We start from the raw sequence: 27,821 nt of genomic DNA on the forward strand, positions 1-27,821 counted from the left end.
GGCTCCAGCCCCTCCCGCGCCGTGTGGAGGTCAGCGCCTGCGCAGTCGGCTCCAGCGCGCCCGTGGGGGCGGTCCTTGAAGGCCCTAGTGGGGGCGGAGCCACGACTCACCTGGACGGGGGAGGACCCGGCGAGGGCGGGGCAACGACTCACCTGGTGCGAGGGCCGGGGGGGAGGGGACGGGCCCCCAGGGGGGCGGGGGTGGGCCCAGCCCGGGTGCGGGCGGCGGCGACGAGCTACCGTCCTGCCGCGGGGCTGTCGGTTTTTCTTAATTTAAAAACATGGGCGAGGGGGTCGGCGCGGCCCCCGCGCTGCCCCGGGAGTCGGGTCGCGTGTTCCACGAGGTGCGTGAAGCGGGTGCCGCGCTGCGGCGCAGCCAGGTGCGCTCCCCCCGCACCTGCCTCAGGTGCGCTCCCCCCGCACCTGCCTCAGGTGCGCTCCCCCCGCACCTGCCTCAGGTGCGCTCCCCCCGCACCTGCCTCAGGTGCGCTCCCCCCGCACCTGCCTCAGGTGCGCTCCCCCCGCACCTGCCTCAGGTGCGCACCTGGCGGGCGCCCCGCCCAGAGGCGGAGCCGAGCGCGCTTCCTGTTCCTGGCGGGGCGCGGGCGCCGGCGGGACGGGCTCGGCGCGAGTGAGTAGCGGGCGGGGGTCGCCGTCGGGCGGCGGTTGGCGAGGTCGTTCCGCGATTGGCGCGACGTCGGGTGAGCCGGCTCGCGGGACTCCGACCACGGTCGTCCCGGTGCGGGCCGAGCCCCGGGTTTGGTGCCGAGGACCGTGTCCCGCCGCGCCGCCCAGCGTTCGGAACCGCGGTGCGCGGCGTCCCGGCTGGTTGGGGTGGTTGGAGTGGTTGGAGCCGGGCGGCGCCTTCGCCCCGTGCCCGGTGCCTGGCTGGACCCGGTCGGGGTTGGGCGGTCCCGGCCCGCGCGCACCTGGCCGCGCGCACCTGGCCGCCCGGGCCGCGGGGGCGCTGCGAACGCGGGGCCGGGCCTCTGGCGCCCGCGACGGCCGTTCCGCGCCCGAGCGTGGCGCCGCCCGAGTCGGCCGGTGGCCGCGGGGACGCGCGTTGCGCTCCCGGCCGGTGGCAACGCCGTTTCCACCGCGGTTCCCGACTGCGCGGGTGTCGCCGCCGCTCGGAGGCTGAGCCGCGAGGTCGACGCCGGGAGGGACCCGCCCGCCGGGCCTGGGCCGGCGCGGCCTGCGGGGAGAGCAGGCGTCGGTTCCTCCTCCGCGCGTCCTGGCAGGCGTTTTGGTTGAAATGTGGGGAAATGCCCGAAAAATAGCGAGTGCGGAAACCGCGGGCACAGTTGGGAGAAACAGCAGGTTCAGTGTGTCATTAGATTCCTGTACAGTGACGGGTGTTCACAGATCACTAGTTGGAGGATAAAATAACCAAGTAAGCGATAACCTCCATCCGGTTCATCATGTTTAAATTAAGGAGAATGAGTTATTTGGTTCACTAATGTTCTATTAAAATTTCTGTAAAACGAGTAAACACTACCCTTCATCCTTTGTAAGAGTAAAAAAAAAAAATTCAATCTTTGCTCATCAAGAGTGATTTGACACTTTTATTCCGTTTGGGAAATCGTTACTCTGAGGAGGTTTCTCACTATGCAGAAATAAGGATTTGGTATGTCAAAGCGACGAGGTGGATCCAGGGCAAAGGGGACGTTGTTTGCTCCAGGACTCGCTGCCCGTGGTCGTGAAGACCTTGCGCACGTCGGCTTATTTGCAAACGGCACCCTCATAAGACATAATTCTCTGCAAACTGACAAGCTTTATCTCCTTAAGACAAAGAAAATAATTAAACCAAGGCCATAGAAAGATAAGAATTGATTTAAGAAATAAAGATCATAGTTGTTTGGCAGGGGTGTTCAAAATGGCATCATATTAATAAAAGTAGCTAAAGGCAACATTTCAAAGCCTCTTTAAAGATTAAAGTTTCTTTTATTTTGGCTAAGATTTAATCAATTTATTCTAAATATATCCTCAGCAATATTGTAGTTTCTTTGACTTTGGATGGGATTTTATCAGTAAGTTAGCCTCCATCTCACATAAATTATAAGGTTTAATAATTTGATTAACATGTAATTAATGGAAATTTGGAAAACCAAATTTACTACACTTGTCCTCCTATAGGCACTCTTTTCATAACATAGAGACCACTGAGCAAAATGATACAGTGGAAGTTTGGGAATCCCTGAACTCTGGTCCCTTCCTTCCGGACGCTGGGTGGAGACCCAGAGTGGAAACAGTAGTCAGCTCTCCGGTGACAGTTTACTCCAAGCGGGATTCTCCCGTCACTCTTTGCCCCCAGTGACCTTAGCCCTGAGTTTGTTGATTTATAGTCAATGTGTAAAATTACTTTCAGTTCTTATGTTTATTTTAGCTCTTGAAGTTTTCAAAGTAAAAGTTTTCTTCCCTGTATTTTATAAGCCCTTCTTAATTTTTACAAAATTGTCTTACTATGGGAAATTTCAAACATTTTAATTGCTTTTTAAAGAAAACTTTACATCTAAGAGTTTCTTAGCTTTAGCGGCCACTTCCCTTAGGAAAAATCTAAAATACTTAACAGAAAAGTTGCTTGGCCTTGGAATTCAAGAGACTTAAAACTTTTGTGAATGTTCAGATGCTAACTGTGGCTTAAGGTTTAAGAGGGAGGCTTCATTAGTAATGACATGTTTTCCTAACTGCAGCAGTGTGATAGAATGATACCAGCATTCTGGTCAGACCACAATCTGTGTGCCTGTGGCAGAGCAGAGGAAAGATGGGAGAGTGAGCCATTATTTGATGCCGAGGACAAGAATTGAGGCTTATACCTAAATTTTTGATTTATATATGTTTTTATGACAAATTTCCTGCACATAGCTGTATGACCAAGCAATATCATTTTATGTGAAGCTTAACAGAATCTGTAATGTTTTCTGTGGTTCAGCTGACACACCGGAGATGGCCTGACAGTGACCAGCCTTGTCAACAACTAGTTCTCAGTAGCACAGGACTGGGTCTGGGAAGGGGTCTGGGATCCGCGGGGTGCCAAGCTGTGTCCCGTCCCGGGGTCTGCTGGGTGCTACGCTGCATCCGATCCCAGGGCCCACAGGGTCCCAGGCTGCATCTGGTCCAGGGGTCCGAGGGGTGCCAGACTCCATCTGATCCCGGGGTCCGCAGGGTGCTGGGCTGGGTCCGGTCTTGGGTCCAGCAGCTCCTCCTGTGTTTACAAAACAGGCCTGGCCTGCCCGTACAGCAGGGTGTTTACAGCAGCAACTCTCCACCAGGAATTGGCTTGTTTGACTATCTAGTACTGCTTGGTTGAGAGTTCAAAGTAGAAAGTCTTTCGAGGGTACAAGACTTCTGTATTATTTACTGTGCTTTAGTTGCACGTGTCAGAAAATGGGGTCTGAGTTGGCTTGAACAGAAAAAGATGTTGCTGGTCCATGTGACTTGGTCCAGAGCTACTTGTGACTTGACTCCAGCTCATCAGGATGGCAGGAGGTGGGGCCTCCCTCCACCTCCTGCCAACCCGTGGGCGGCTTTGGTCTCAGCCTCTCCCCTTACGGAGACAAAACCCTGCCTCGGGTCCGAAGGGAAGTGCCTTGGGAAAGGTCTTTCTGGCAGCTCCCACGTAAGTCCCTCCTCTGAGGCTTGTGACCAACTTTGATCCGGAAGCTCTGCCGTGGCTGAAGGAGGAGAGCCGGCCTGATACTGCCGACTGCGTCACCTGCCCCGCTCCAGTCCGCGGCTGCAGCGTGTGGACGCGGGCGGAAAGCCCTGCTTCTGAAATACAGTGGATTAAATAGTCAGCAAAAGGAACAAGTCCCCACTACAGTGAGCTAATTCAGACGTGTTGAGCACCTGGATACATGATGTATGTAATATAACATAGATATACATGTAGACATGATGTAGGTGTGTGATACGGATATATGGGATTAAAATGTGTTGAGCATCTAGATACATGAACAGGGCCCATTTAGGAATCCTGGTCTGTCAGGATCGTACAATTTAGTGGTGGAAAAGGTGTGAGTACAAAGGATGTAGGAAGAAAAGACAGCTGTGAGTCTCAAACCACAAACTTGAGTGCCAGAAATATAAAAATTTTACCATGAGCCCTCATGTTCAACCAATCCTGGGCCTCCCTTTCTCCCTGGAGGGTTGACAAGAGGTGTCTGATGTGTGTCCTCAGCACACACACAGCTGTGCCTGTTTGTCTTTGGTTATCATTAACCCTAAGACACTGCTAAGCCGACCCTCGTGTCCCTCCCCAGGTTCTGAGAGTCCAGTGCTCTTCCAAAGTGAGAACAAGTTTTCCTCGGCAGGTGGAGTCCCTGGCTCCTCGTGTCTTCTGGGGCGAGCTTAGCTATGCCCTTGGCACCCACGCCCTGCACCACGGCGCTCAGATCTCCCTGTTTGTTTTCGCTTGTTACTATCCTGGAGTGGGGCTATTTTGGGCACCATACCACCCACTTGTACCTTCCTGTCCTCTGACCTCCTCTCTCCCAAGGCCTAGGAAATGCTACAGAGTCTGAGAAGCACAGAAACTTTGCTATTACTGAGCACATTTGCTCCTAAATCCATTGGGTTTTATATGTAAATGAATCTACGCAGGGATTTTGCTTTTGTTTCCCAAATGCCACACACGTGCTTCATTCATTTAACAGACAGTTAGTGGGCACTTGCTATAGGTCAGGCATTATGGTGTGTGCTGGGATGTTACAGTGAAAATAGTCAACGTGCTTACCTTCATGGAGCTACATTCTAGTGAGGAAGGCGTGCAACAAACATATAAATACACACACATGTAGTAGTGGCATAGGCCATGGTGCAGACTAAATATCCCAATACGATGGGAAAACCTTGAGAGAGACCTAAGCAGTGGAGTAACATTATCTGAGATATTACTTAGAGGGAGCCTTTCTTTGGAAGGCTAAAATAATCAAAAGAGTCAGCATCTAGTTTAAAGAGAGTTTATTCAAGTGCAAAGTTGAGGACAGCTGCCCGGGAAGAACAGACTCTAAAGAATGGAAGTCAGTGTTCCAAACTGTAGCACTTTGGGATTGCTTATATAGACAAAGCTCAGGAAAGTTTCATAGAATTTTAACATCTTTCGGTGATCTGATCAGTTGAGACGGTCCTTTTCTTTCAGGAAAGATACATGGAACAGTCCACACTGAAGATGTGACAGGGTGTCTCGGGCACCGTCTGGTCTGAGTTGGTGCAGGACAGTGGAGGAGGCAGTTAATCCACAACATAGATCAGCAGTGGGGGGCAGGGGGCGGCTGGTCTCTGGTCTCTCCTGGTCATTTACAGAACGAGAATCATGAGGAAGAGGGAGAGGCTGTAACCTCAGAAGCAGAATTGCAAACATGCTACATGACTCAGTCTCCAGGATTTAACTTCCTGCTTCGCATAATAAATGTACGGGGCCCTGAAATTTTATTTTTTTATATTTCCCCCTTCTCTGCACAATCTTTTGGAGAAAGCGTTGCAGAGGAAGCAGGTATTTAGGTCATATTTAGGTCAAAATTCCACATCACTAGGAAGGCTCATTCCTAGGAAGTCATGTCCCACGGAGGGAGGGCCGGAGATGTCTCAGTGAGGGATTTAAAGAATGCCAGAAGCCAAATTGTGATGGTGTCACGTGGTGACAACAGTGAGACCTCAGGCAAGGCACTGACATATAGCTGCTGTCACTCGTTGAATCATCTCTAATTCAGAATACCATGAGCTTGGTTTTCTCTGGAGAAGTAAAACAAGGAGAGATACATAGTAGAAATATCATGTACATAAGGAATATAATTGAAAATAATTTTTGTGTCAGGACAAAAACGACCTATCCCATTGGGGAGTCAACAGAAAACATCATGAAGAAAATTAAAACCCAGTCCTTCTTTAGCCAAGAAATAATCCAGGATTATTAGGACCAATTTACTTGCAAACTAAGTTGTGGTATTATACTTGGCCTGATTATTTGCATAAGTGCAACAAGAATAGTGAATGGCTGTATAGGTTCTTTTAAGTTGATTTTGCTGGAACTTTTTATAAGGCATTTCAGATTAGACTTCTAAAAGCCTTGAGGTTAGGAAGCCAAGCCAAGGATTCACTATCAGACTGTGCCCGTAATACCTGTGTGAAGCTGGTGAATTTCTCTCTTCCCAAGGTTTCCAAAATATCTTCAGCTTCCTGGGCCTGCCAAAAAGTGACATTTTTTACTTACTGCAAGGTCAGAAACCTTGTAAAGAAAGCATGTAGACAAGGTACCAGTCCAGTCTTTCCAAGGGTCTTTTTAATCAGCTCTATAAAGTCAGCCTGAATCCCTTGAAGCAGTCTGGCCATATCTGAAAATTTGCCTCTGCAGTCAAGCCTTGGTAAAATAGCCAATTGTGTCCTGATACAAAAGAAAACAGATTCTCATTGAACTTACTCCAATAACTATAACTATACTGCCAGAAAATAAGAATACTCATGAATAGTTTCCAAATTTGGGGGAAATTAGGTAGACCCTATACAAAAAAAAAAAAAAACACATAAAAACAAGCCTTGAAGAGTTCGAGCTGATCTGCAAGTGCAAAGCTTTTTAAAGGAGACAAAATCTAGGCATTCGGCATGTCAGTTTTTAGTGTGCACAACAGTGGATCTAGCGCCATCATATTTGACTACAAATGAGTAGAAACAGGAAAACATAACCCATAACTGGGAGAAGAATCAGTCCAAAAAAACCCAGAAGTGACAGAGATGATACAATTGTCACAGGAGGATTTAAAATGCCCATTTTAAATATGCCGGAGATTTAAAGAACGGCGTACACATAACACAGACAAATGAAAGGTGTGGAAAACAACCCAATGGGAGAGTTGAAAACACCATATTTGAAATGAAAAATTTATTGGATGGTATGAATAGCAGATTTAAAAAAAAAAAAAGTGAACTTGAAGACACAGCAACCAAAAATATCCAAAGAGAAGCAGACTGGGGGGAAAAATGAACATACCTCAGTGGCCTGCAGAGAAACAGTCGATTGACCTAAGCCATGTGGAGCGTGAGCACCAGCACCAGCAGGGCGGGTGGGGTTTAAATTGAGAGCTTGAACAGACACCACTGAGGAAATGGCAAGGCAGACCAAAGACTGAGAAAGAAAATTTAAAAAATATATATTGAAGAGGGAGATGTATGAAGATCTTTTACAACCAAGAATATAGAAGACAACACACTTTTAAAAATGGGCAAAAGAGTGGCACACTTACTTCAAGACAGAAATAAGCACAGGAAATGGTGTTCAGCGTCACCGGGCGTCTGAGACGTGGAAATTAAATCCACTACGAGAAGTCACTACGCACCCACTAAAATAACTGGAATTTACAAAGCCGGCCAGTCCCAGTGTTGGGGAGGAAGCGGGACAACCGGAGCTCCACAGCTCTGGGGGGAGTCGGAGGTGGCAGGTCACCGAGGGAGTCCCCTGGGCAGCTTCTTGCCGAGTTATGCCTACGCTGACACATAACTGTTCCTGCCCTAAAAGCTACCCGAGAGAAATTAAACATTGTCCCACAAAAGGCTTATACAGGAATATTTGCAGCAGTTTTACTGGGAATAGCCAAAACCAGACACAATCCGACTGCCCGTCAGGAGTGTGGGGAAAGCAAACCGTGGCCAGAGCAGCCTCACGGCCCACAGGCAGAACCGCTCCTTGCGCAGCACCGCCAGTGGGTCTCCGTGATGTCATGGCGAATGACATGAGTCAGACAGAAGGGAATACACAGTGTACTTTTATTTACATGACATTCTGGCACAGACGAAACTGATACATAGGCACAGAAATCAAATGGGCACTGGCTTGAGGTGGGAGCTGGGGACAGCCTGGGTCGCGTGGCCCTGGGGGCCTGTACTCCTCCTGCCCCTGCTCACGGAGCTGTACCTGCAACATAGGTGGATTTCACTTTGTAAATTACAGCTCCTGAAGTTGATTTTAAAAGCCTACACTGAGAGCCAATATTTTAACTATTCGGGAATAAAATTGAGTAACAATTGCAAAGTGCCAAAATATACTAATGCCATGACGTCATTGTTTTTAAAAGGGGGAAAGGGGCCAGGCGTGGTGGTGGCACATACCTGTAGTCCCAGCTGCTCTGGAGGCTGAGGCAGGAGGATCACTTCAGCCCAGAAGTTCGAGGCTGCAGTGAGCTACGACGGTGCTACCGCACTCCAGCCTGGGTAATGGAGTGAGAGCCTGTCTCTAAAAATAAAGGAAAAGGAACATGCATACATCACACACGTTTTTTTTTTTTTACTTGCATAATCTATCTATGAAAATACAGTTCTCTCCCCAAACTAACACCACTGATGCTTGGGTTTGTGGGATCTGTGACTCCCAGGGCTTACGTCTTGCCAATAATCCTGTGTTGAGCCGTAAAGAACTGATACAGGTTCTTTTTAAGAAAACAAAACAGAGTTCCAATACGACTCTAATTCAGTTTCCACTTTAAAATAAATTCCATATTTCAAACATACCAGACACCAAAATGCATCACATTATTTTCTTTAAAAATCCTTATTTTGCAAAAGAGAAAAAAAGCAGAGGCTCTTTTATCTGCCATTCTGAAAATCACCCAGGTGAGACAGCAGAAGTGAAGCCTCACCCCTCCCACCCCGACGCCCTGCAGTTTTGCCTGAGCAGGGACAAGGGCCCCACACTCGGCACTCGCGCGGTGGCACGTTAAAGCCACTCGCTTCTCCGGCCCCCTGGCCCCTGTCCAGCGACAAGGGAGTGGGCCATGTTCTCCACATGCTGCGGAGCCGGACGGGTCACATGAGCATTGTTATGACAGATAGACGCCCATGTGAGTTTATAAATATCCAAGAGACACTGAAAATGTAAAATGCTGCCCAAGGGCAGGCTTTGGTTACTTGCCGTGATTGCTTAACTCTGGAGTTTCCTGGAATTTCACTAATAGAAAAGTCTATACCGGCAACCAAGTCCAACGTTTTTGACAAGAATAGTGGGAAGCATATTAATTTTTATATTATGTATTTTAGACAGTTGTAAAATACATCTTTTGTTAATTTTTAAAAGTTTTAATCCTTTTAAATTAGTATTAAGGTGAGTTAATGACAGGGAAAAGATACATATGAAGAAGTTTGATCAGATTTTGTTTAAGATTCTTTAGGGTCCCATGATTCTATAAATTCTGAAATTTCAAAAGTTAGTGTTTTCCAATCTCAGAGTAGATGTGATTTATTAGGAAAATAGAGATGATATTGTCAATAACGAGGATTTCCAATTCATTTCTTTTGTGTGGTAGGATACGATTTGTTAATGCTTAACTGTGTATGAGAAAAATGAAATAATAATAACATTTCTAACTTCTGTTTAGTAGAATTTTGCATTAAAATATCTGCTTTAAATCTTTCAGTGAACAACCCTATACCCTCCAATTTGAAATCAGAAGCAAAAAAGGCGGCTAAAATACTGAGAGAATTCACAGAAATAACCTCCAGAAATGGGCCTGACAAGATCATTCCCGGTAGGTGAATCCGCTGCTCCTTCCCCCACTTGTTCCTGAGTCGCGTCCCTTCCCTGCACCTCCCCGCGGGCGGGCGGAACGGGCAGGTGCTCTGCCCACCTGTGTTCTCCAGCTGAGCGGGGGCTGTGAGGCCCTCCCGGCTCTCTTCCCCGGTGTCTTCCAGACAGGGCCGCCTGCAGGCCGGGCAAACCCCAGGCCTTGTGCTCTCCCTGCCCCACCCTTGCCCGGGCTTCTCCGCAGCCTCCCGGGTCCCCGCGCCCCGGACCCCGCGCGTTCCTGCTCCACCGCACCCCGGAGTTCCATCACGTTCTGAAAACCCTGCACGCTAACCTTGCAACCCCACTAGCTAATCTCACAAATAGATTTCAATTCCGTGTTTTCTCTTTCCCCGTAAGATGTTTACATTCTGCCGTGGTTTAAGAAGGCGTTAATCTATAATCCCCAGCACAGCCGTGCACCAGCACCCCCCGGCCACTGAAGTGCAGTTCTTAAACCTACTGCAACCTGCTGAATCACTCCGAGCAGCGTGTGCAGGAATGTATGTTTTTAACACGTTCCTCATGTAATTCTTACGTAGTCAAGCTGACCAGGTGAGCCCTGACCAGAGGGTGAAACTGCCACCCGTTCGTCAGCACTTCCAGTTATTTCCAAGGCTGTTTCAGAGCATACTTATCTCGTGCAAAGAAGGGTCGCGTACCAATTAGCCTGGGCAGTGTTGCAGACCCATTTCCCTCTTAATTAGTCACAGTGCATGACTCTGAGTCCTGCATTAAAGAAACCAGTTTAATTTGCCCATGCAAGATTTTCCAAAGTTATTTAACAGAGCATTAAATTATTTTTTTAATTTGTTACTGTTATAATGACAAGATGATGTTAATTATTGTCACATCGGCCCAGCCGCCTCTCCTACCTTGAGAGAGCAGCGCAGCCCGAACCCCCAGCACGGCATCCCTGGGAACTCGCGCGAGATCCACTCAGATCTCACGGTTCGGGGCGCGGCGGCCCTGGGAACTCGCGCGAGATCCACTCAGATCTCACGAGTCGGGGCGCGGCAGCCCTGGGAACTCGCGCGAGACCCGCTCAGATCTCACGAGTGGGGCGCGGCGGCCCTGGGAACTCGCGCGAGACCCACTCAGATCTCACGAGTCAGGGCGCGGCGGCCCTGGGAACTCGCGCGAGAGCCACTCAGATCTCACGGGTCAGGCCTGCATTTGTCACCAAGTCCCCCGCGAGTGGTCTGCACACACACGTTTGAGGAGTGCTGCTTTAGAGATTAGGGAAACTTCAACAACAAAAACTGAATTTCCAGTAGCAATATCCTGAAGCAGAGGACAGGGACGTTTCTGGATACGCGTCAGTATCCGACACACGTCAGGCCAGCCCGACATGTGTATAAACACGCATGTTGGGGCTGTCCCCGCATTAGGACACCTCTGCGTGTGAGCTGTCATTCGTGGATTCTGCACAGCAAAAGTCCGTCCTGCCTGTCTTCTGCCTCCAGGTGGAAGCCACCAGAGTCCCTCTCAGTGGGGGAGGCCCGGAGCAGGACGTTCGTGTGTCAGGCTGAGTGGAGCTTCCCTAGCGCCCAGGGGAGCAGGGGGCTGGCGGGGCGGGAAGCGCACGGCGGAGACCCCAGGCTCACCTTTCCTGGAGTCTGGCGGGGGCGCCGTATGTGCCTTGAAACGAGGGAGATGTGTCACGGGCCAGAAGATCACGTCTACAAAACGTTTAAAACAAGACAGCTGGACACCCGGCTCTGCTCGATGGTGTTTTGCCCTCCTCTGATGTTAAGGGCTCTGAGATGTAAGTGAAACTGAATTTGAAAAGTAAATCTGCAGTTCGTATTAACACATTCTATGTTATAAGTAAAAAAAAGCCAAGTGGAAAATTGTTCAGGCCTTGTTGGTACTTTGGTGTCCCTGAATTTGGGTGGATATCCCATAAAAACATAGTTGACTTGTGGAATATGTTCATTTAAAAACATATGCTTCTGTTATAGCTAATATTTCTAAACAGGGCAATAATAACTCTAAAAGCCTTGAGACTAGAACATGAAGTGTTGAGGAGATATTCTGCCAACATGTGGTTGTAAAAATAAGCCTACATGATATATAATAGGCTTCCAATCTTATTACAATATATTTATAACCTTTTAAAATAGAAAAATAAGGTATTCTTAGTGGACTGCCATCCGAGAACACGACCTTTTTTCTGTGCCTTGTGTAATTAACAACAGCTCCACAAATGTTCTGCATGTTAACTTCTTCATGCTCTTGGATGAATTATTTCCAAGAGCCTGTTTTTAATTTAACTTTTGAAATGGTGGCATAATTATATTAGGAGTTTAGTGTTTTCTGGGGGCATCTACACAACCTTTTTGGGACATACTAGAGCATAGTGTCTGGTTTCACTTCCTTGACAGAATATTTGATAAAACTGATGATAAACTATCATAAAATTATATTTTTAAGCTCCCCTTGTAAGTGTGAAAGATGTACTATTGTGTAAATAAATTCACAGAAAAACGAGGCACTATGTTTAGTACATACATATATTAATAACCCTCATTTTATGTACTGGATGTCTCTGAAATATGAATAAGCCAATATTTTGTAAATTGAATTATATTTTCAGGGTACTAGTAGTCAAGTGGTACTTGCATATTATAGAAGATCATTTTATAAAGTTAAAAAAACTTTTCAATGTGGTAAAATAGCTTAATTTTTCTGTTTTTGAATCCAAAGTTTTACATCAATAAAAGACGAACTTAGCTATATGGCTTTAAGATCAAAGTTCTACCTCAAGCTGCCTTTTGGTCATTTTTGAAGTTTCTCTTTAATACTGCATGGATCTTCATTTCTTTGAAAATGTTAACTTTTATTTTTTAAATTGTACGTTATGTTCTAAATTAATTGGAATTGCAAACACATTTGCCCTGCTACTAGATATCAGTAAAATCTCTCTCCAGTATCTAATTTATTTTGGCAGTTGCAGGATTTGGGGATATTTATGATGTTGCATCTAGCGCTGCAAAAATAATAACATTGAGAAAAAGAGGTAGGAGTAGAGGGGCCTAGGCCCGTCTGTGATGGGACTGGGTTCTATTCACGGCCCCAGCGGGCCCCGAGGATGCCCGGAGAGCCCGGACGCCGCCTGCGAACCTCCGTGTGCGTCGAGTCGCGTGTCTACTCAGGCGCATGCGCGGGGAGTGCTCACCGCCTGTCGTTTTGGTGTTGACAGCCCACGTCATCGCGAAGGCCAAAGGCCTTGCAGTCCTGTCCGTGATCAAAGCCGGGTTTCTGGTGACAGCCAGAGGAGGCAGCGGGATCGTGCTGGCCCGTCGTCCGGATGGCCGTAAGCTGACATTGCTTCACTAGAGGATGGGAATCTTAACTCTTTGTGTTTCTTTTGTGGGGGGGGGGGGGGCAGGAGGTATTGGAGTTATTTTATTTCTTTATTTCTTTATTTACAGATAAAGTTCTTTTTTTTATTTCAGCATATTCCTGGGGTACAACTGTTTAGATTACATATACTGCCTTTGCTCCACCCGAGTCAGAGCTTCGAGCATGTCCATCCCCCAGAGGGTGCGCACTGCACCCCTGGGGTGTGAATATATCCACCCCCTCCTCCCCCTCCCACCTGCCCGACACCCAATGAATGTTATTATATATGCACATAAGTGTTGATCAGTTGATACCAATTTGACGGTGAGTACATGTGGTGCTTGTTTTTCCACTTTTGGGATACTTCACTTAGTAGAATGGGCTCCAGCTCTATCCAGGATAATACAAGAGGTGCTAGATCACCGTTGTTCTCTGTGGCTGAGTAGAACTCCATGGTGTACATATACCATGTTTTATTAATCCTCTCATGGATTGATGGGCACTTGGGTTGTTTCCACATCTTTGCAATTGTGAATTGTGCTGCTATAAACACTCGAGTGCAGATGTCTTTTTTATAGAATGTCTTTTTTTCCTTAGGGTAGATGCCCAGTAATGGAATTGCTGGATCAAACGGTAGATGTACTTGTAGCTCTTTGAGGTATCTCTATATTGCTTTCCACAGGGGTTGCACTAGTTTGCAGTCCCACACGGCAGTGTATGAGTGTTCCTGTCTCTCCGCATCCACGCCAGCATTTGTTGTTTTGAGACTTTTTGATAAAGGCCATTCTTGCTGGAGTTAGATGATATCTCATTGTGGTTTTGATTTGTATTTCCCTGATGATTAGAGATGTTGAGCATTTTTTCATGTTTGTCAGCCATTAGTCTGTCTTCTCTTGAAAAGTTTCCACGTGGAACACGTCCTGGGCACGTGGAACACGTCCTGGGCACGTGGGGCAGGTCTCCTGCCTGGAGGAACATGCAGTTTGGTGTCAGTGCACACGTGAGGCGATGAACCTTCCCCTCCTCTGCCTCAAAATAGTAGGCAAGACCCAGTGCGCAGATCTGACTTTGTTTCGTGTGCATTGTGTCATTCTTCCATGGAGAAAATATTTAAACATGACAATACATGCATTTCTGTTGTTAAGTGTGAATTTTTACCCTTCTCAACTTTGTGGTTTAGCTGCTTTCTCTAGTTTTGTGGAGATTGATATGAACACAAGGGGCTGTCTGTGCAGATCATAAAAGGCAGGACATTGGAAGAATTTCCCCCAAGGCAGAATCACATCAAGAACAGTATAATTTGGTTTTATTTTCCTGGGTCACATCTATTACTTGATTTTTCAGGGATGAAATCAAAATACCTTTGCCATGAATCCCAAGAACCAACATTTATAGTAATAGTTAAAACGGGTGTAGGTGTGTCAGAGCCAACCGAAATGCTTTTTATACCGACTTAACATTTGCTGTTCAGTCACCTAAGTGAACACATGTTGCTGTTAGTAGCTGTTTTTAGCACAGATGATTTTATTTTGCAAGAGCGAATGGGACACTTCACGGACAATGAATGGAGGTGCGTGTGGGGCGTGTGGCCTTTAGACCCCACTCAGGTCCCCCATCTCCTGTCGAGGTGTCGCCACAGTGGATGAGAACGTGGCTGTGAGGAATCACAGCGTCTTCTCCTCCCAAGCTCTGCCCACGTGTCCACGGCAGCCCCCTCAGCAGTGACGACAAGCCAGGCAAGCGCCTTCCACGGGCCCCACTGTCCAGGGTTCTCCGGATGGTTCCCTGAGGGCGTCAGGGCCCTGGTGGCCCCACTGACGGTGGAGAGACAGACGCTCAGGCTCCTCTCAGACCCCAGCCAGACCTTTCTACTCGTTTCCAGCCCTGACTGCTCCCTCCCCCCGGCCCGAGCTGCGGGTGCCCACCCTGAGGGTGTCAGGCTGCCCAGACAGACCCCGCGTCCCGGGGACGCTGGCCAGGACGGGCAGTCGGAGCACAGGGACGGTTCCTAGCACAGGGAGCAAAAAGCAACTCTGGGATTATCAGGCAGCAATTTCTGTAATCAAAGCTCCTCTAAGCCCGGACAGGTTAGTTCTGGATATATTTGAGCGATATTCTATTATCTAGAATGCATGGTACAAAAAATTTACAGTTAGAAAGCTATTAAACGTTTTCAGAAAGTGCTTTAGCTAGGCCATCCCACCTTCTCCTAACAAATTAAAAATATTTAATAAAAATATTATACTAGTTTGGTGTAACTGTTTTTATATCAAGAAAAATAAGCTACAGTAACTATATGTTAGTATGGTCACATACAGTAACCAATGTGCTATATCATGACAAATGAAATTATTGTACGTAGTTTCCAAATGTAAAGAAAGTTATACTGTTAAGAGTTTGAATAGTCTTGGGTTTGCAGCCTACTTCTTGTGATTCTGCTCAGCACAAAAGCTATTAAAACAGTTTTTTACCTCAGAAATTTACAATAGGAGCAATTTAATATTATGTCACCTTAGAGGTGATTATAACAAACTCTCTTGAATCCTTCTGACCTCTTGTACTGTGATGAATTCTAACTGAAGACTAGAGCTGTGGCTAAATCGTTTTATTAAGATACTGGTAACTGAAGTTGTCAAATGCTATGTACCTTCAGCGGGTAGGAAGTCGATGCTTTGGTGTCATGCGTATGGGTAGAGAAAGATTAGAGAAAATGGGTCTGTGAGTCTGTGAGACTCAGAATGAATATCTAATACTCCCAAATAGCTCCAAACTTTAAAAAAATCATGTACTGTTTTTAAAGAACATTTTTAAACATAGGGAAAATATCTAAGTCTCATTATTTTAAAAAGAAACACTATTTCTATTTTAGCATTTTTCCTCTCTGTATTTAAATGTCAAGGAGTTTTAATGTTAGAACAATGTGTTTTGCTTGTTTGTTTTGTTAGAATGGTCTGCACCTTCAGCCATTGGCATCGCTGGCCTCGGAGGGGGATTTGAAGTCGGAATTGAGGTAGGTGTGTTGCGTGTGTGTGTGTGTGTGTGTGTGTGTGTGTGTGCAGTGCCCATGTTCCCTAGCAGCGCCTGAAACTCAACACATGGACACTGAGATATTTCCTGGTGTTTTTATTTTACTACTGACACCTATGAAAATTGTTCTCTTTTCTTTTCTTTGTTTTTTTTTTGTTTTTTTTTTTCTTTTTTCTTTTTTAAGATAAGGTCTTGCTCTTTTGCCTGGGCTGGAGTGCAGTGGCATCATTATAGCTCACTGCAAACTCTAACTCCTGGGCTCAAGCAATCCTTCTGCCTCAGGTGCACACCACCACATGCGGCTAATTTCTCTATTTTTTGTAGAGATGAGGTCTCGCTATCTTGCTCGAGCTGGTCTCAAACTCCCAGCCTCACTCGATCCTCAATCCTTGGCCTTCCAAAGTGCTAGGATTATAGGCATGAGCCACTACACCCAGCAGTTTTCTTGATGAATCTGTAACTGAAGCTATCCAATAGATCCCATTTTTCCCTTCCTTTTCTTTCATTGAGAGCAGAATTTATTTCATTCTCCATTTCATCTGTTTCCGTCTTAAGCACATCTGTTTAACAAATATATCTCAACATCTGACAAACTGTACTTGGCAATTTATGGATTGCTAATTGCAAAGTTTTTCGTGATTGAACAAGCCAGAGCTTGCAGAGTAGGCTGTAACTTTGGCAGCGTGTGACGTATGATCGTGACGTCCCTTCCAATTCTTTAAGCAGAGACTACCTTCACATTATTTCAGCGTGTAACTCTTCTCCTCACGATCATAGCGTCTGTCGAATGGACTAGAAAGCACACACCAGGATATGCTTGTCCACAGAGGCCTGTCGCACAGGGATCGTCTTATGCATGATATTAATCCTTCGTCTAATCTTTCTTTTGCTAAGTGATTGGTAAATCAAATCTCCCAATATGCTCGAATCATTCTCTTCTCAGGTTTCAGTCAGTTTGTTCCTAAGCTATACTTTTGTAAATTTTCCCTGTTGCCATAGTTCTAAATTCCCTCAGCCTTATTAGGAGGAAGTATTCCTGCTAACTCTTCTTTCCTCTTTATTTGACCTTCTTTATTCAATCCTGCCTAAATCTATGGTATAAAAAAGAGCATATTTTAGTTTTGCTTGGCTGCATTTTTGTATTATATGCACCAAATCAAAGCCTTCAAATATATCACCCTCTGGTGGAAGGTGTACTTTCCTCAGCTGCGGTGGTCCCCATCTTTCGTCCCTTCCCTCCCAGCCCTCGCCGCCCCCCCACCCCGCCCCACCCCGCTGCCCCCAGACTGGCGTGTTTCAAACAGACCACGCGGCCAGACTGCTGGTTCTGCTGAGTCACCATCCACTCTTTCCATAACCTCTGGCTCCTTGTGAGGCTGGGGGGCATGCTTTGAGGATCTGTCTCAAATAGCATTTATTTCATTGTTTTATTTCCACAAATTTAGGGGGTACAGATACATTGCGTTGTGGTGCAGTCTGGGCTCTTAGCGTACCCTTCACCCAAGCAGTGTACGTTGTACCCACGAGGTAATTTCTCATCCCTCACCCCTCCACCCTCTGAACTTCCGAGTCTCCAGTGTCTGCCGTTCCACTGTCTATGTCTGTGTGCACACATTGTTTAGCTCCCACCTACAAGTGAGAACATGCAGCATTTGGCTTTCCGTTTCCGAGTTTGTCACTTAAGATGATGGTCTCCAGTTCCCTCCATGTTGCTGCAAGTGACATGATTTCGTTATTCTTTATGGCTGAGTAGTGCTCCATGGTGCGTATGTACCACATTTTCTTCGCCCAATCTATTGATGCACACGTAGGTGGATTCCATGTCTTTGCTATTGTGGATGGTGTTGTGATGAGCATACAAGTGTAGGTGTCTCTCTGATACAGTGACTTCTTTTCCTGTGGGTAGACACCCAGCAGTGGGATCGCCTGATTGATTGGAAGTTCTATTTTAAGTTCTTTAAGAAATCTCCATACTGTCTTCCACAGAGGTCGCACTAATTTACATTCCTGACAATGGTGTATAAACATTCCCTTCTCTCTGCATCCTCACCAACATCTGTTGTTTTTGGACTTTTTAATAATGGCCATTCTGACTGGTATAAGATGATATCTCATTGTGGCTTTAATTTGCATTTCTCTGATGATTAGTGATGTTGAACATTTTTTCATATATTTGTTGGCCACTTGTATGTCTTCTTTTGAAAAATATCTGCTCATTTCCATTGCCCATTTTTTAATGGAGTGGTTTTTTTTTTTTCCTTGTTGAGTTGCTTGAGTTCCTTGTAGATTCTGGCTTTTAGTCCTTTGTTGGATGCATAGTTTGCAAATATTGTCTTCCATCCTCTAAGTTGTCTGTTTACTCTATTGAGTATTTCTTTTGCTGTGCAGAAGCTTTTTAGTTTAATTAAGTCCCATTTGTCTATTTTTGGTTTTTTTGCCTTTGCTTTGGAGGTCTCAGTCGTAAATGCTTTGCCTAGGCCAATGTCCAGAAATTTTCCCTAGGTTTTCCACCAGAATTTTTTATAGTTTCAGGTCTTACATTTAAGTCCTTAATCCAGTTTGAGTTAATTTTTGTACATAGTGAGAGATAGGGGTCTCTTTTCATCCTACTGCGTACGGCTATCCCGGAGCCTGGCAGATGTGTCTTTGCAGGGACGTGGCGCGCAGTGATGTCACAGCAGTCACTTTTCAGTGTTAACAGAAAGCATTGTTTGTGGATCTCCACGAAGCATTCTCGGATTCTGATATGAGAATGGGTTCACCTTCTTTTCATGAGCTGACCAGCATCCAGACTCAAATGGACACCCAAACAAATCAGTTTCCTTTTCTGTAAAACGGGATAATGACGGTGCCTATAACAGCACAGGGTTTTACTGTTGAGCACCAAGAACGCACACACATAATCAAGTAGCACCATCAAATGTTTGTGGAATAAGTGAATTATCTGCCATTCTATTTTTATTAATCAGAGTTAAAAGTGGGTTATTGACAGCTCCAGCTATTATTGTTAAATTGTCTATTTCTCCCTCCTACTCTGTCAGCTTATGATTCATGTATCAGGGTCTCTGATTTTATGTGCAGATATAAATATATATGCATATATTATGTTTACTATTGTTTCATGTTTTTGGTTGATTGACCTCTTTATCATTATAATATTACCCTATTTATTCGTAGCAACATTTTGTTGTTGTTGTTTTAAAGTCCATTTCATCTGACATAAATATAACTCCTCCGGCTTTCCTACGATTGCTGTCTGCATGACTTATCTTTTTCTGTCCTTAAGTGTGTCTCCTATAGACAGTATACAACTGGATACAATTTGTAAAGATCAAATCAGTGTAATTGGAATATCTGTTACCTTAAATATTTGTCTTTATGCTAGAAACATTCAAATTATTCTCTTCTAAGCTATTTTGAAATACGCTATAATTGTAAACTGTAGCCATCTTGATGAGGTATCAAACACCAGGTCTCATTTCTCTTATCACACTGGGCTATGGTTAACTTTTAGTGCAACCTTCTTAAGAAGCTTTTAGCAAATGTTCCAATGGCTCCTATGCTGTTCCGCTGAGTGGCCCGACTACTGCGGTGTTCTCGCAGGACATCTGCTCTTCTTTCGGGCTGTGGCAATACACCCAGCCGTGCCGCTGCCCACTGGCTCCCCGCGTTGTCTGTGGCTCCTGACCTGGTTCTGCATCCAATCAGTGGAGTCACAGGAAGACAGGATTATCTTACTCTCATTTCAAAAGAACTGAATAGAGATCAGATAGAAAATCAGAAGACTGTTTTTTTTTTTTCTTACGGCTTTGCCTTGCTTAACTGTTCTGAGGTGTTCCCAGCAGGAGAACATAACAGCTAGAGCAGCCACAGGGCCACAGGCAGAAACTTACATTCTCTGGGTGTATGTGTGTCAACACCATGCAAGGCAATCTTGTTATCTAAAAGTGCATTCTTATAAGATACGGGTTATACAATCATTGGCAAAAAGGCTTCATTTTGCATAAGAAATGCTAAAGAACCCTGTGTCATTCAGCACCAGAATCCTCCGAAATTGCCCACGTATAAAATAAAAATAACCATCGGCAAGAATCAAGGTGAAGCGTCTGCGTGAGGCAGCTTTCTGGTATATTTAGTTTGTCCTGTGGATCTTGAGTCTATCTTTTTTTCATAAAATGCTTCAAATTAAACATTTATTAAAAACCTACTTGTATCAGGAACTTTTTTAGGTCTTTTCAAGTGTAATCTCCCTTGGTCATAATAGGATTTTCTGTAGGTCAGATGAAAACGTTGATTTAAAGACATGCAGAAATATATAAAGAACTATGTAAATTAGGGTGTCGTCTAAACGTGAGTCTGACCGGCCTCCGCATGTTTTCCTGAGATGTGCTCTGCGTGCCGGCCTCACGGTGAGCACAGCCTCACAGATGCGGTCACTGTTACTACAGCCGTGTCGCAGAGAAGGAGACAGGCTGTGAGCACCTTGGCAGCCGGCCCGGGCCCTGCGCGCGAGAGGCAGCCGAGGGCGCACACTCCCGTAGCCCCCACTGTGAGCCCAAATCGCTGGCCCTGCCAGGTGCCCTCAGTCTTCCAGGAGCACCGACACGCACGTCTGCCCCCACGGTCACTCCGCGAGGGAGGTTCTGGTGTCGGGTGTCCGGTGTGGACCCACTGGAGACGCAGGGCCAGTTAAAACGCCGCGAGTCCCTCAGCCGCTGAGAGGGGCTGGGGTGCACCTGGGCCTGCACCCCGAGGGCTGCTCTTCTCCCGTGGGTCGGGCAGCTTCCCCGTTCTGCCCCTGGGCCCGCCACAGTGCTGGTGAGCTTGAGAGACCCGTGCTTTCCCCATGCTGACGCACCTGGAGCGTGCAGTCGAATCTCACCCTCGCGTTTGCTTTTACCCAGAGAAGAGAGTAAGCCGTGGGGGTAGGCACTGGCCAGGGGAAACGATTGGCTTTGTGAGGTGTCGGCTTCGGTGACCTGCTGTGAAGCGCCCACACGGGGCTCCCTGAGGCCGGCGCACCCCCGAGGGGACGAGTGCAGGGGTCCCCTGGGCCTTCAGCCCCAGCAGTCCCTGGCTCAGCTCCCTTTGGGTTTGGCTTTGCGGCCTGTCCAGTTTGCGGAGGTCAGGGAGCAGTCTGATCGTCCCCACCCGTTTTGGTTAGGTTTGTTCTAGTTCTCAGCACTGACAGTTCGCCCAGCCTCACTAGCCCGCAGAATCGCCACCTTCCTTGTCAGGTGCTGGGAGATTCAGGGAGGGAATGCAGGAGAACGCCACAGCATACACTCGGCACATGGTAAATGCTCACTGAGAGTTTGCTGTAGTTACCTGTGGCAGTACTGGCTTCTGACCTCCTGAGCCCAAAATGAAAATATGTTTTTTCTTTCCTGCTCTTTCTCTGTCTATATTGAAATCTAGCTATATCATGTACAGTATATTTGAGTTTTAATCAACATATATTAATAATTTAAATCATATTTAGTCTTGACTGTTTGTAAATAAACAGGTTTCTGCGTTTTAGGTATCAGATTTAGTAATCATTCTGAACTACGACCGAGCAGTAGAAGCTTTTGCAAAAGGCGGGAACCTGACCCTCGGGGGGAACGTCACCGTGGCGGTCGGACCTTTGGGACGGTGAGTCCTGTGCGGCGCTTTCCGAACAGATGTTCGGTAGGAAAGGCTGAAAACTGTACTTTTTTGCATGAAGAGCAAACTTGAATTAAAATGAAGACATTTGCGATGTATACCTCCCCAGGGGATTCGAGGTCAGCACAAACAGGAAATTCACAAACCACAGCCCGAGTGACAAACTAAAAAACCTGGAACCAGAAGGTACCAGAAGAAATGAAATGTGGTAGAAACACGTATCTGCTGGAACTAATCGTACAATTTGCCCTAAGCTCTGAGGGAGCCCAGGGAAGTCACCTTTCATTAACTGATACAGGACAGCTTCGATCAGAAAGGAAAAGCTTTTTCTCAAACCAAATCATCAAAGTTTGAAATGGATGTGTGTTACCCGAGCAATTCTTACTGTGCTTACAGTATATTTTCCTTTTCTATTAATGAAATACAATCCTTGAGTATGTGAAGCAATGCAGAAATATTTTATACCCACACTATTTACAGAAGTTGCACAGTAAAACCATCTCAAAAGGTTTATAGGTTCCAGGAAAATACCAATGTAAAAGGAATCCAAATTCTTTAGCACTCCTGAGATGCGTTTCCCTGTTTTAGAAGAGGAAGATCCAGTTGGAAAATGTCAGCTTTTCATGTTCTTCTTTTTGTTTTTTTAGCTATTCCGCATTATTCTGCGGCAGGGCCTGCTGTGCTGGCACAGCTGCCTGACAGTTTTGCAGAACCTGTTCTCTCCCGTGGCTGCCTGTCCTCTAGGCCAGGGTAAAACATCTACCGTGGGCCAATAGGAAGTAAAACACAAAAACAATGAATTAAGTGCAGAACAAGACACTTCTTTGGGGCCAGAGGTGCAGTGCTGCTCCAGTAGCCGTCTGTGGCTTGAGGGCCCCTGGTAGGTCTGTGCTGCACAGTCTCACACTTTGCAGGAATCTGGAAGGCAACGTCGCGCTGCGGAGCTCGGCCGCCGTCTTCACCTACTGCAGATCGCGAGGGCTCTTCGCCGGCGTGTCCTTGGAGGGGAGCTGCCTGATCGAAAGGAAAGAAACTAATCGAAAGTAAGTTCAAGCCAAAGCGATTTTAACCCACTTAAAGTGTGATGAGAAAATAATACTTCAAAAATCGATATAATTTACAGAGTGTGTTTGTATATTCTTTTTAATACAGCATGTGGCTGTAAGTGTATATTTTAAATTTTAAAATTCAAGACAAAAGTAATATGCACTTATAGAAAATTTAGAAAACTCAAAAATTAAAAGAAAAAAAATTTCTAGCCCATGAAGACTAACACTATTCCCATTTTGCTTTATTGCCTTCCAGCATTTTCCTAACCTAAGCATACTTTTCTTTGTTTTGCCGTATATAGTTGTCATCATAATATGTATTCAGTTGTAAATACTTTATTCCGCTTAGCATTGTAAGAATCACACGCATAAGTTAGTAATACCTTATTAGTGGGATACATCGTGTTAAGTATATTTTTCAAAAACTTGTGGAGGGCACACCAGTTACCACTGTGGGCCAGTCAAAGCATTGCTCACTGTGAGAAGTTTCCTGTTATTACATTCTGCCTTCGTCTTTCCTTCATATCAAAAAGGGACAAATTTTGTTTAAAAATACAGTCTGGTTTTTAAAAAGAGGATTTGGAAGTATCCCAAGAAGTGAAGGGAAACCTCTACCCTAAACTCACAGCTGGCTAATTTTTCCCAAAGACGCTCTTACAAATTGCCACTAACATGTGAAGGCCCAGAGAGAGACAGCTGAGGCTGACGGGACTGGGCAGAGGTCCGCGGACTGCAAGCCCCGCCGGGCACCGCAGACAGACCCACCGCTACCAGCAACAAATCTGATACAAAGTTAATCACACCAGTGCACTCGGGAATTCAGTAGCACATTTGATAATGTCAAATATGAACCACAAAAAGTAGAAGGTAGAAGGAATGGAGAAAAAGTAAGGCTTGCAGAACTCTTCATCTTATAAAATCAAGAGCAATGTTTTTACTCCTGGTTTTATTAATTTGAGAAAGACAACAAGAATGCTTTTAGAAGTTCAGGTTCTAGGCCTTTGGAAGACTTTCTCACTCAAGTTCAACTAAATCCTGCACAAAATAAAACAAATATACTGCTTAATGAATTGCAGGGCTTTGGAACATGCAAGACAAATCCTTATTTAATTTTGATAAAACTAAACATTTTAAAGAAATTACAAAGCCATATGTGTAGATACCATATTTCGTTGTTTTGTTTTGTTTTTTCTTTTTTGAGACAGAGTCTCACTTTGTCACCCTGGGTAGAGTGCAGTGGCGTCAGCCTAGTTCACTGCAACCTCAAATTCCCGGGCTCAAGCCATCTCCTGCCTCAGCCTCCCGAGTAGCTGAGACTGCAGAGACTACAGGCATGCACCACAATGCCCAGCTGATTTTTTTATTTTTAGCAGAGACGGGATCTCACTCTTGCTCAGTCTGGTCTCAAACTCCTGAGCTCAAGCGATCCTCCCACCTTGGCCTCCTGGAATGCTAAGATACCATTTTTATAAGGAACTTAAAAAGTAAAATCTCATAAAATTAATGTGCTCGTATGTGTATTTCTACAAGTGTTTATATATAAATACGTGTGTGTATATAGGTGTCAGTATCTGTGTGCACACGTGGGTGGGCTTTTATGTTAACAGAGAAAGGACACCCGTCAGAACAGCTACGGTAGTTGCCGCCGGAGGTTAGCTTGGGGAGTAAACGTAGGAGTTAGACAGGGGCTACTGCCTGCAGCCAGTGCAGAGAAAGTGGTACAGACGCAGCACTATGTACACACATGTATGTATGTAACTCTAGAAAAGATCTGTGGACACTGAAGACATGCTTCTAATTTTGTATTTATTAGGTTTTATTGTCAAGATATTCGAGCTTATGATATTTTATTTGGAGATATACCACGACCTGCTCCAGCAGAAGATCTCTATGAAATCCTCGATTCCTTTACTGAAAAGTATGAAAAGGAAGGACAGCGCCTCAACGCGAGGAGGGCGGCCAGGGAGCAGCGGAAGTCCTCGGTAACGCCCGGGGCTGGGCGTCCGTCCTCGGTAACGCCCGGGGCTGGGCGTCCGTCCTCGGTAACACCGGGCTGGGTGTCCGTCCTCGGCGACGCTGGGCTGGGCATCCCTCCTCGGTGACACCGGGCTGGGCGTCCCTCCTCGGCGACGCCCGGGGCTGGGCGTCCCTCCTCGGCGACCCCCGGGGCTGGGCGTCCCTCGGCAGCCGGAACCTGCTCTGTGCAGGGCGTTCTGTCCTCTGTGCTGGGCTGACTCCCTGCTAAGCTCCTGTGTCATTTCATTCACATAACGTTCTTGTGAGATGTCGCACACCTTGGCATTTCACTTGTAGAGATTTCAAGGAAAAACAGTCTGTTTTCCATGACTGCTTTTCTCCAAGGATGGCGCTTTGTGACACCAATTAATAACACCGATGACAGCTGCTCATACTGAGCACCGCCGTCTGTCAGCCTGGAAGTGCCGAGGGTTTTGTGTCCCTCGCCCATCCCGTTCACAGCCCCCTTTCAGGGTTGGCTTGGCCGCTGCGTACAGAACGAAAGCCCGGCATAGAGTTTCGTTGGTGAGAAGAGCACACCTGTGCACATCCGCATCTTGTCATCCACTTCAGCTGTCCGTGGGCACAGGGGTACACCTGAGCTTTTAGGGTACCTCGCCAATAAGTGCATAGGGTAAAATGCGCCACATAAACTCATTAGCAGGGAAAAGTGTTATCTGTGTCCAAGTAAACACAGTTTTAGAATTATGTGCATTTACTTTTGTTCCCGCAGGCTAAAGAGGAACCTCCAAAACCAGCGTCCAGACCACAGCTTTCCCCTGCACCAGTCCAGCTGAACTCTGGCTCTCCAGGTAAATATTTTTATTGCAATTCAAATATAATTATGATTAATTATTAAATATTACTGTTAAGAAATCAGGATACATTGTTAAACTTTAGAGTCAAATAGAAGAACTAACAGGTATTTAATGGAGAAAAAAGAAATGCTTAGCATCTACTAAATACGTAAGACAAATTCTCATTGGTGTAATTTGTGAAAACTTCTGTTCTCTGATTTATCTTTAAAGTTTTTCTTATTTATTTTCTTTGTCATTTCTTCCAAAGACTGTTATCCCACTGATTTGAAATGTGAACAAAATAAGCTTGTTTTTCTTGCATACCCATAGATTTACAATTCCGAATATTGATTTTGCCATATATTCCTGTGAGCTCAGGATTTCAGAAGGTTGTTTTAAAACCAGATGAAACTTATAAAGCACCTGATTTTGGTCTTTACCTCTCTTCCTAGCATTCATTTTTATGACACTCAGTCTTAGAATTCTGTTTTTCTTTGTCGAGGTTACCATTAAGTAGAAATCCGTCAAAGTGGGTGATCTTCCTGCAGGGCCTCCTGCTATCCGAGAGGCCCCGTGCTTTGGGGAGCACAGAGACGACTCTAGCTCAGATCCCGCCGTTAGAGAACTCTCAGTGTAGGAGGGGACAGTGTGGGGGGAAATAACTGCTGTTAGTGGGAGGAAGCCTAGGTAGGTTTGAGGGGAGTAGAGCAAACACTAAAGCCCTGCAGACGGCAGGAGGCTCGTCCTCAGCCGCCTCCTGCGATGTTCAGCCCCTCGTGTCGACTCCGGGCTCTGCCTTCACCTTGTCTGAGGTCAGCCTCCCGGAAGATTCCCAGGAACAGACCTATTCTTCCTCATTACCCCCCACTTCCCGTGCCTCAGTCTGTCCCCTGTTCTCCTGGGACGCGGCAGCATCTCCCAAGACGGAGAGGCTGTTGCTGATTCATGCTCAGATGATTAATTTGCTCATACTCATGTTTCCAGTGAGTAACGAGATGTGAGCACGAAATCTATTTTTACCTGAGATCTGAGTGGTTATATAAAATTTGACCCACGTGTAGGTTTTAAAATATATAAGGTTGCTTACATTTTCTCACAAAGAGATTAGATATCTGTGTGATGTATATATAAAAGTCCTGTGCATATATGAAAATCCTAATCTTTTTATTATCAATTCCTTATCAGTGTGGATTAAGAAACTACTGTTGTCTCACCTTAGGAATTCCTTTTCCTTCACAATGGAAAAGCTCAGATTTGACCCCTCGAGCTCGCGCCCTACAAACAGGCCCCCTGCGCGTGCAGCCCCGGTGTCTGTTCCACCCGGATCCTTCCGCGTGGAGCTGCACCAACCCTCCCGCTTTGCACGGTCACGACTGTGTCCTGGCCGGTTACGTTGGCCTGGCGCAAACTCAGCTTCACTCAGACACAGTCTCACGAACACGCTCTCTCTCCCTCATGTGACGTATCGCAAGTTTTGAACATCGCTTTTTAATCAAGAAAAGGAAAATTTAAAACTGGTATCTATTTTTAACCTTTTATTTTAAATTTGATCCCTTCCTAAGTTCTTTATTAAACAACTAAATCTTTGCTTTTAATTTCTTTACATATCCTCATATATAAATGTAATTTTATATAAATGCACATGTGGTTCCTATAAATGGGTTTTATTTATGGAGGGGAATATATATGGTGGGGAGTGTTATGGAGAGGAATGTATATGGCGCCCCACCAATGTTTATTTCTGTATTCTTATATTCATGAACTTTTTAGGCCAATGGCCTTTAAACTGGTGTCACCAATCCCTAGGGGGACACAGAGCTGCCAAAGGGCACACGGGCCCAGGTAGTACAAGAGCTACGACTTCCAGATCTCTGGCCCCCAGAGAGTCCTTTCTGAAAGCCAGTCCAGGCTGTTACCCCGTCCCCATCCACATGTCCACAGTCCTTCTGTGCTTGAAGGAGAAAAGCAAACCCCAAACCACCCTGACTCTGACCGTACTACGCTGACTCCCAAGTGTGAGAACAGTGATCCAACTTGCAATGTGGATGTGGACGTTGATGTAGGTAGCGAATGTTTCTCGGAGGGGGGAATCCTTTCACAAATCAGGTGATTTCTGTTTCTTTGGTTTCAAAACAATTGAAGAAGGATCCAGTGGAATTGTCATCTGAATTTATGAGAATTAGAGTTAATATTATCATTTTGTATTAATTATTTTAAAAATCACATAGCTATCTATTATCAAAACAAAAACTTACAGTAATTTTCTCAGTCTGTTTTCTGCTGCCTTAACAGAATACCACAGAGTGGGTAATTTATAAGGAGAAGAGATTTATTTGGCTCCCAGGTCTGGAGGCCGGGAAATCTGAGACCGGGGGCCTGCACCTGCTTCCTG

At 45.9% G+C, this 27,821-nt stretch overlaps 1 protein-coding gene across 1 annotated transcript in view; it reads left to right on the plus strand.

Moving 5' to 3' along the window:
• The first annotated feature begins 133 nt into the window (after positions 1-133).
• SH3YL1 (SH3 and SYLF domain containing 1) overlaps positions 134-27,821 on the plus strand; it is a 33,568-nt gene continuing 5,880 nt past the window's right edge. The window contains exons 1-9 of the mRNA XM_069495282.1: positions 134-379; positions 510-630; positions 9,401-9,511; positions 12,752-12,865; positions 15,840-15,904; positions 21,443-21,555; positions 22,482-22,610; positions 24,430-24,598; positions 25,366-25,444. Coding sequence (XP_069351383.1) covers positions 281-379; positions 510-630; positions 9,401-9,511; positions 12,752-12,865; positions 15,840-15,904; positions 21,443-21,555; positions 22,482-22,610; positions 24,430-24,598; positions 25,366-25,444 — 1,000 coding nt within the window. The 5' untranslated portion in view covers positions 134-280. The remainder of the gene's footprint in view (positions 380-509; positions 631-9,400; positions 9,512-12,751; positions 12,866-15,839; positions 15,905-21,442; positions 21,556-22,481; positions 22,611-24,429; positions 24,599-25,365; positions 25,445-27,821) is intronic.

This window comes from Eulemur rufifrons, chromosome 19 (genome assembly GCF_041146395.1).
Source record: "Eulemur rufifrons isolate Redbay chromosome 19, OSU_ERuf_1, whole genome shotgun sequence".
Classification (NCBI taxonomy): Eukaryota; Metazoa; Chordata; class Mammalia; order Primates; family Lemuridae; genus Eulemur; species Eulemur rufifrons.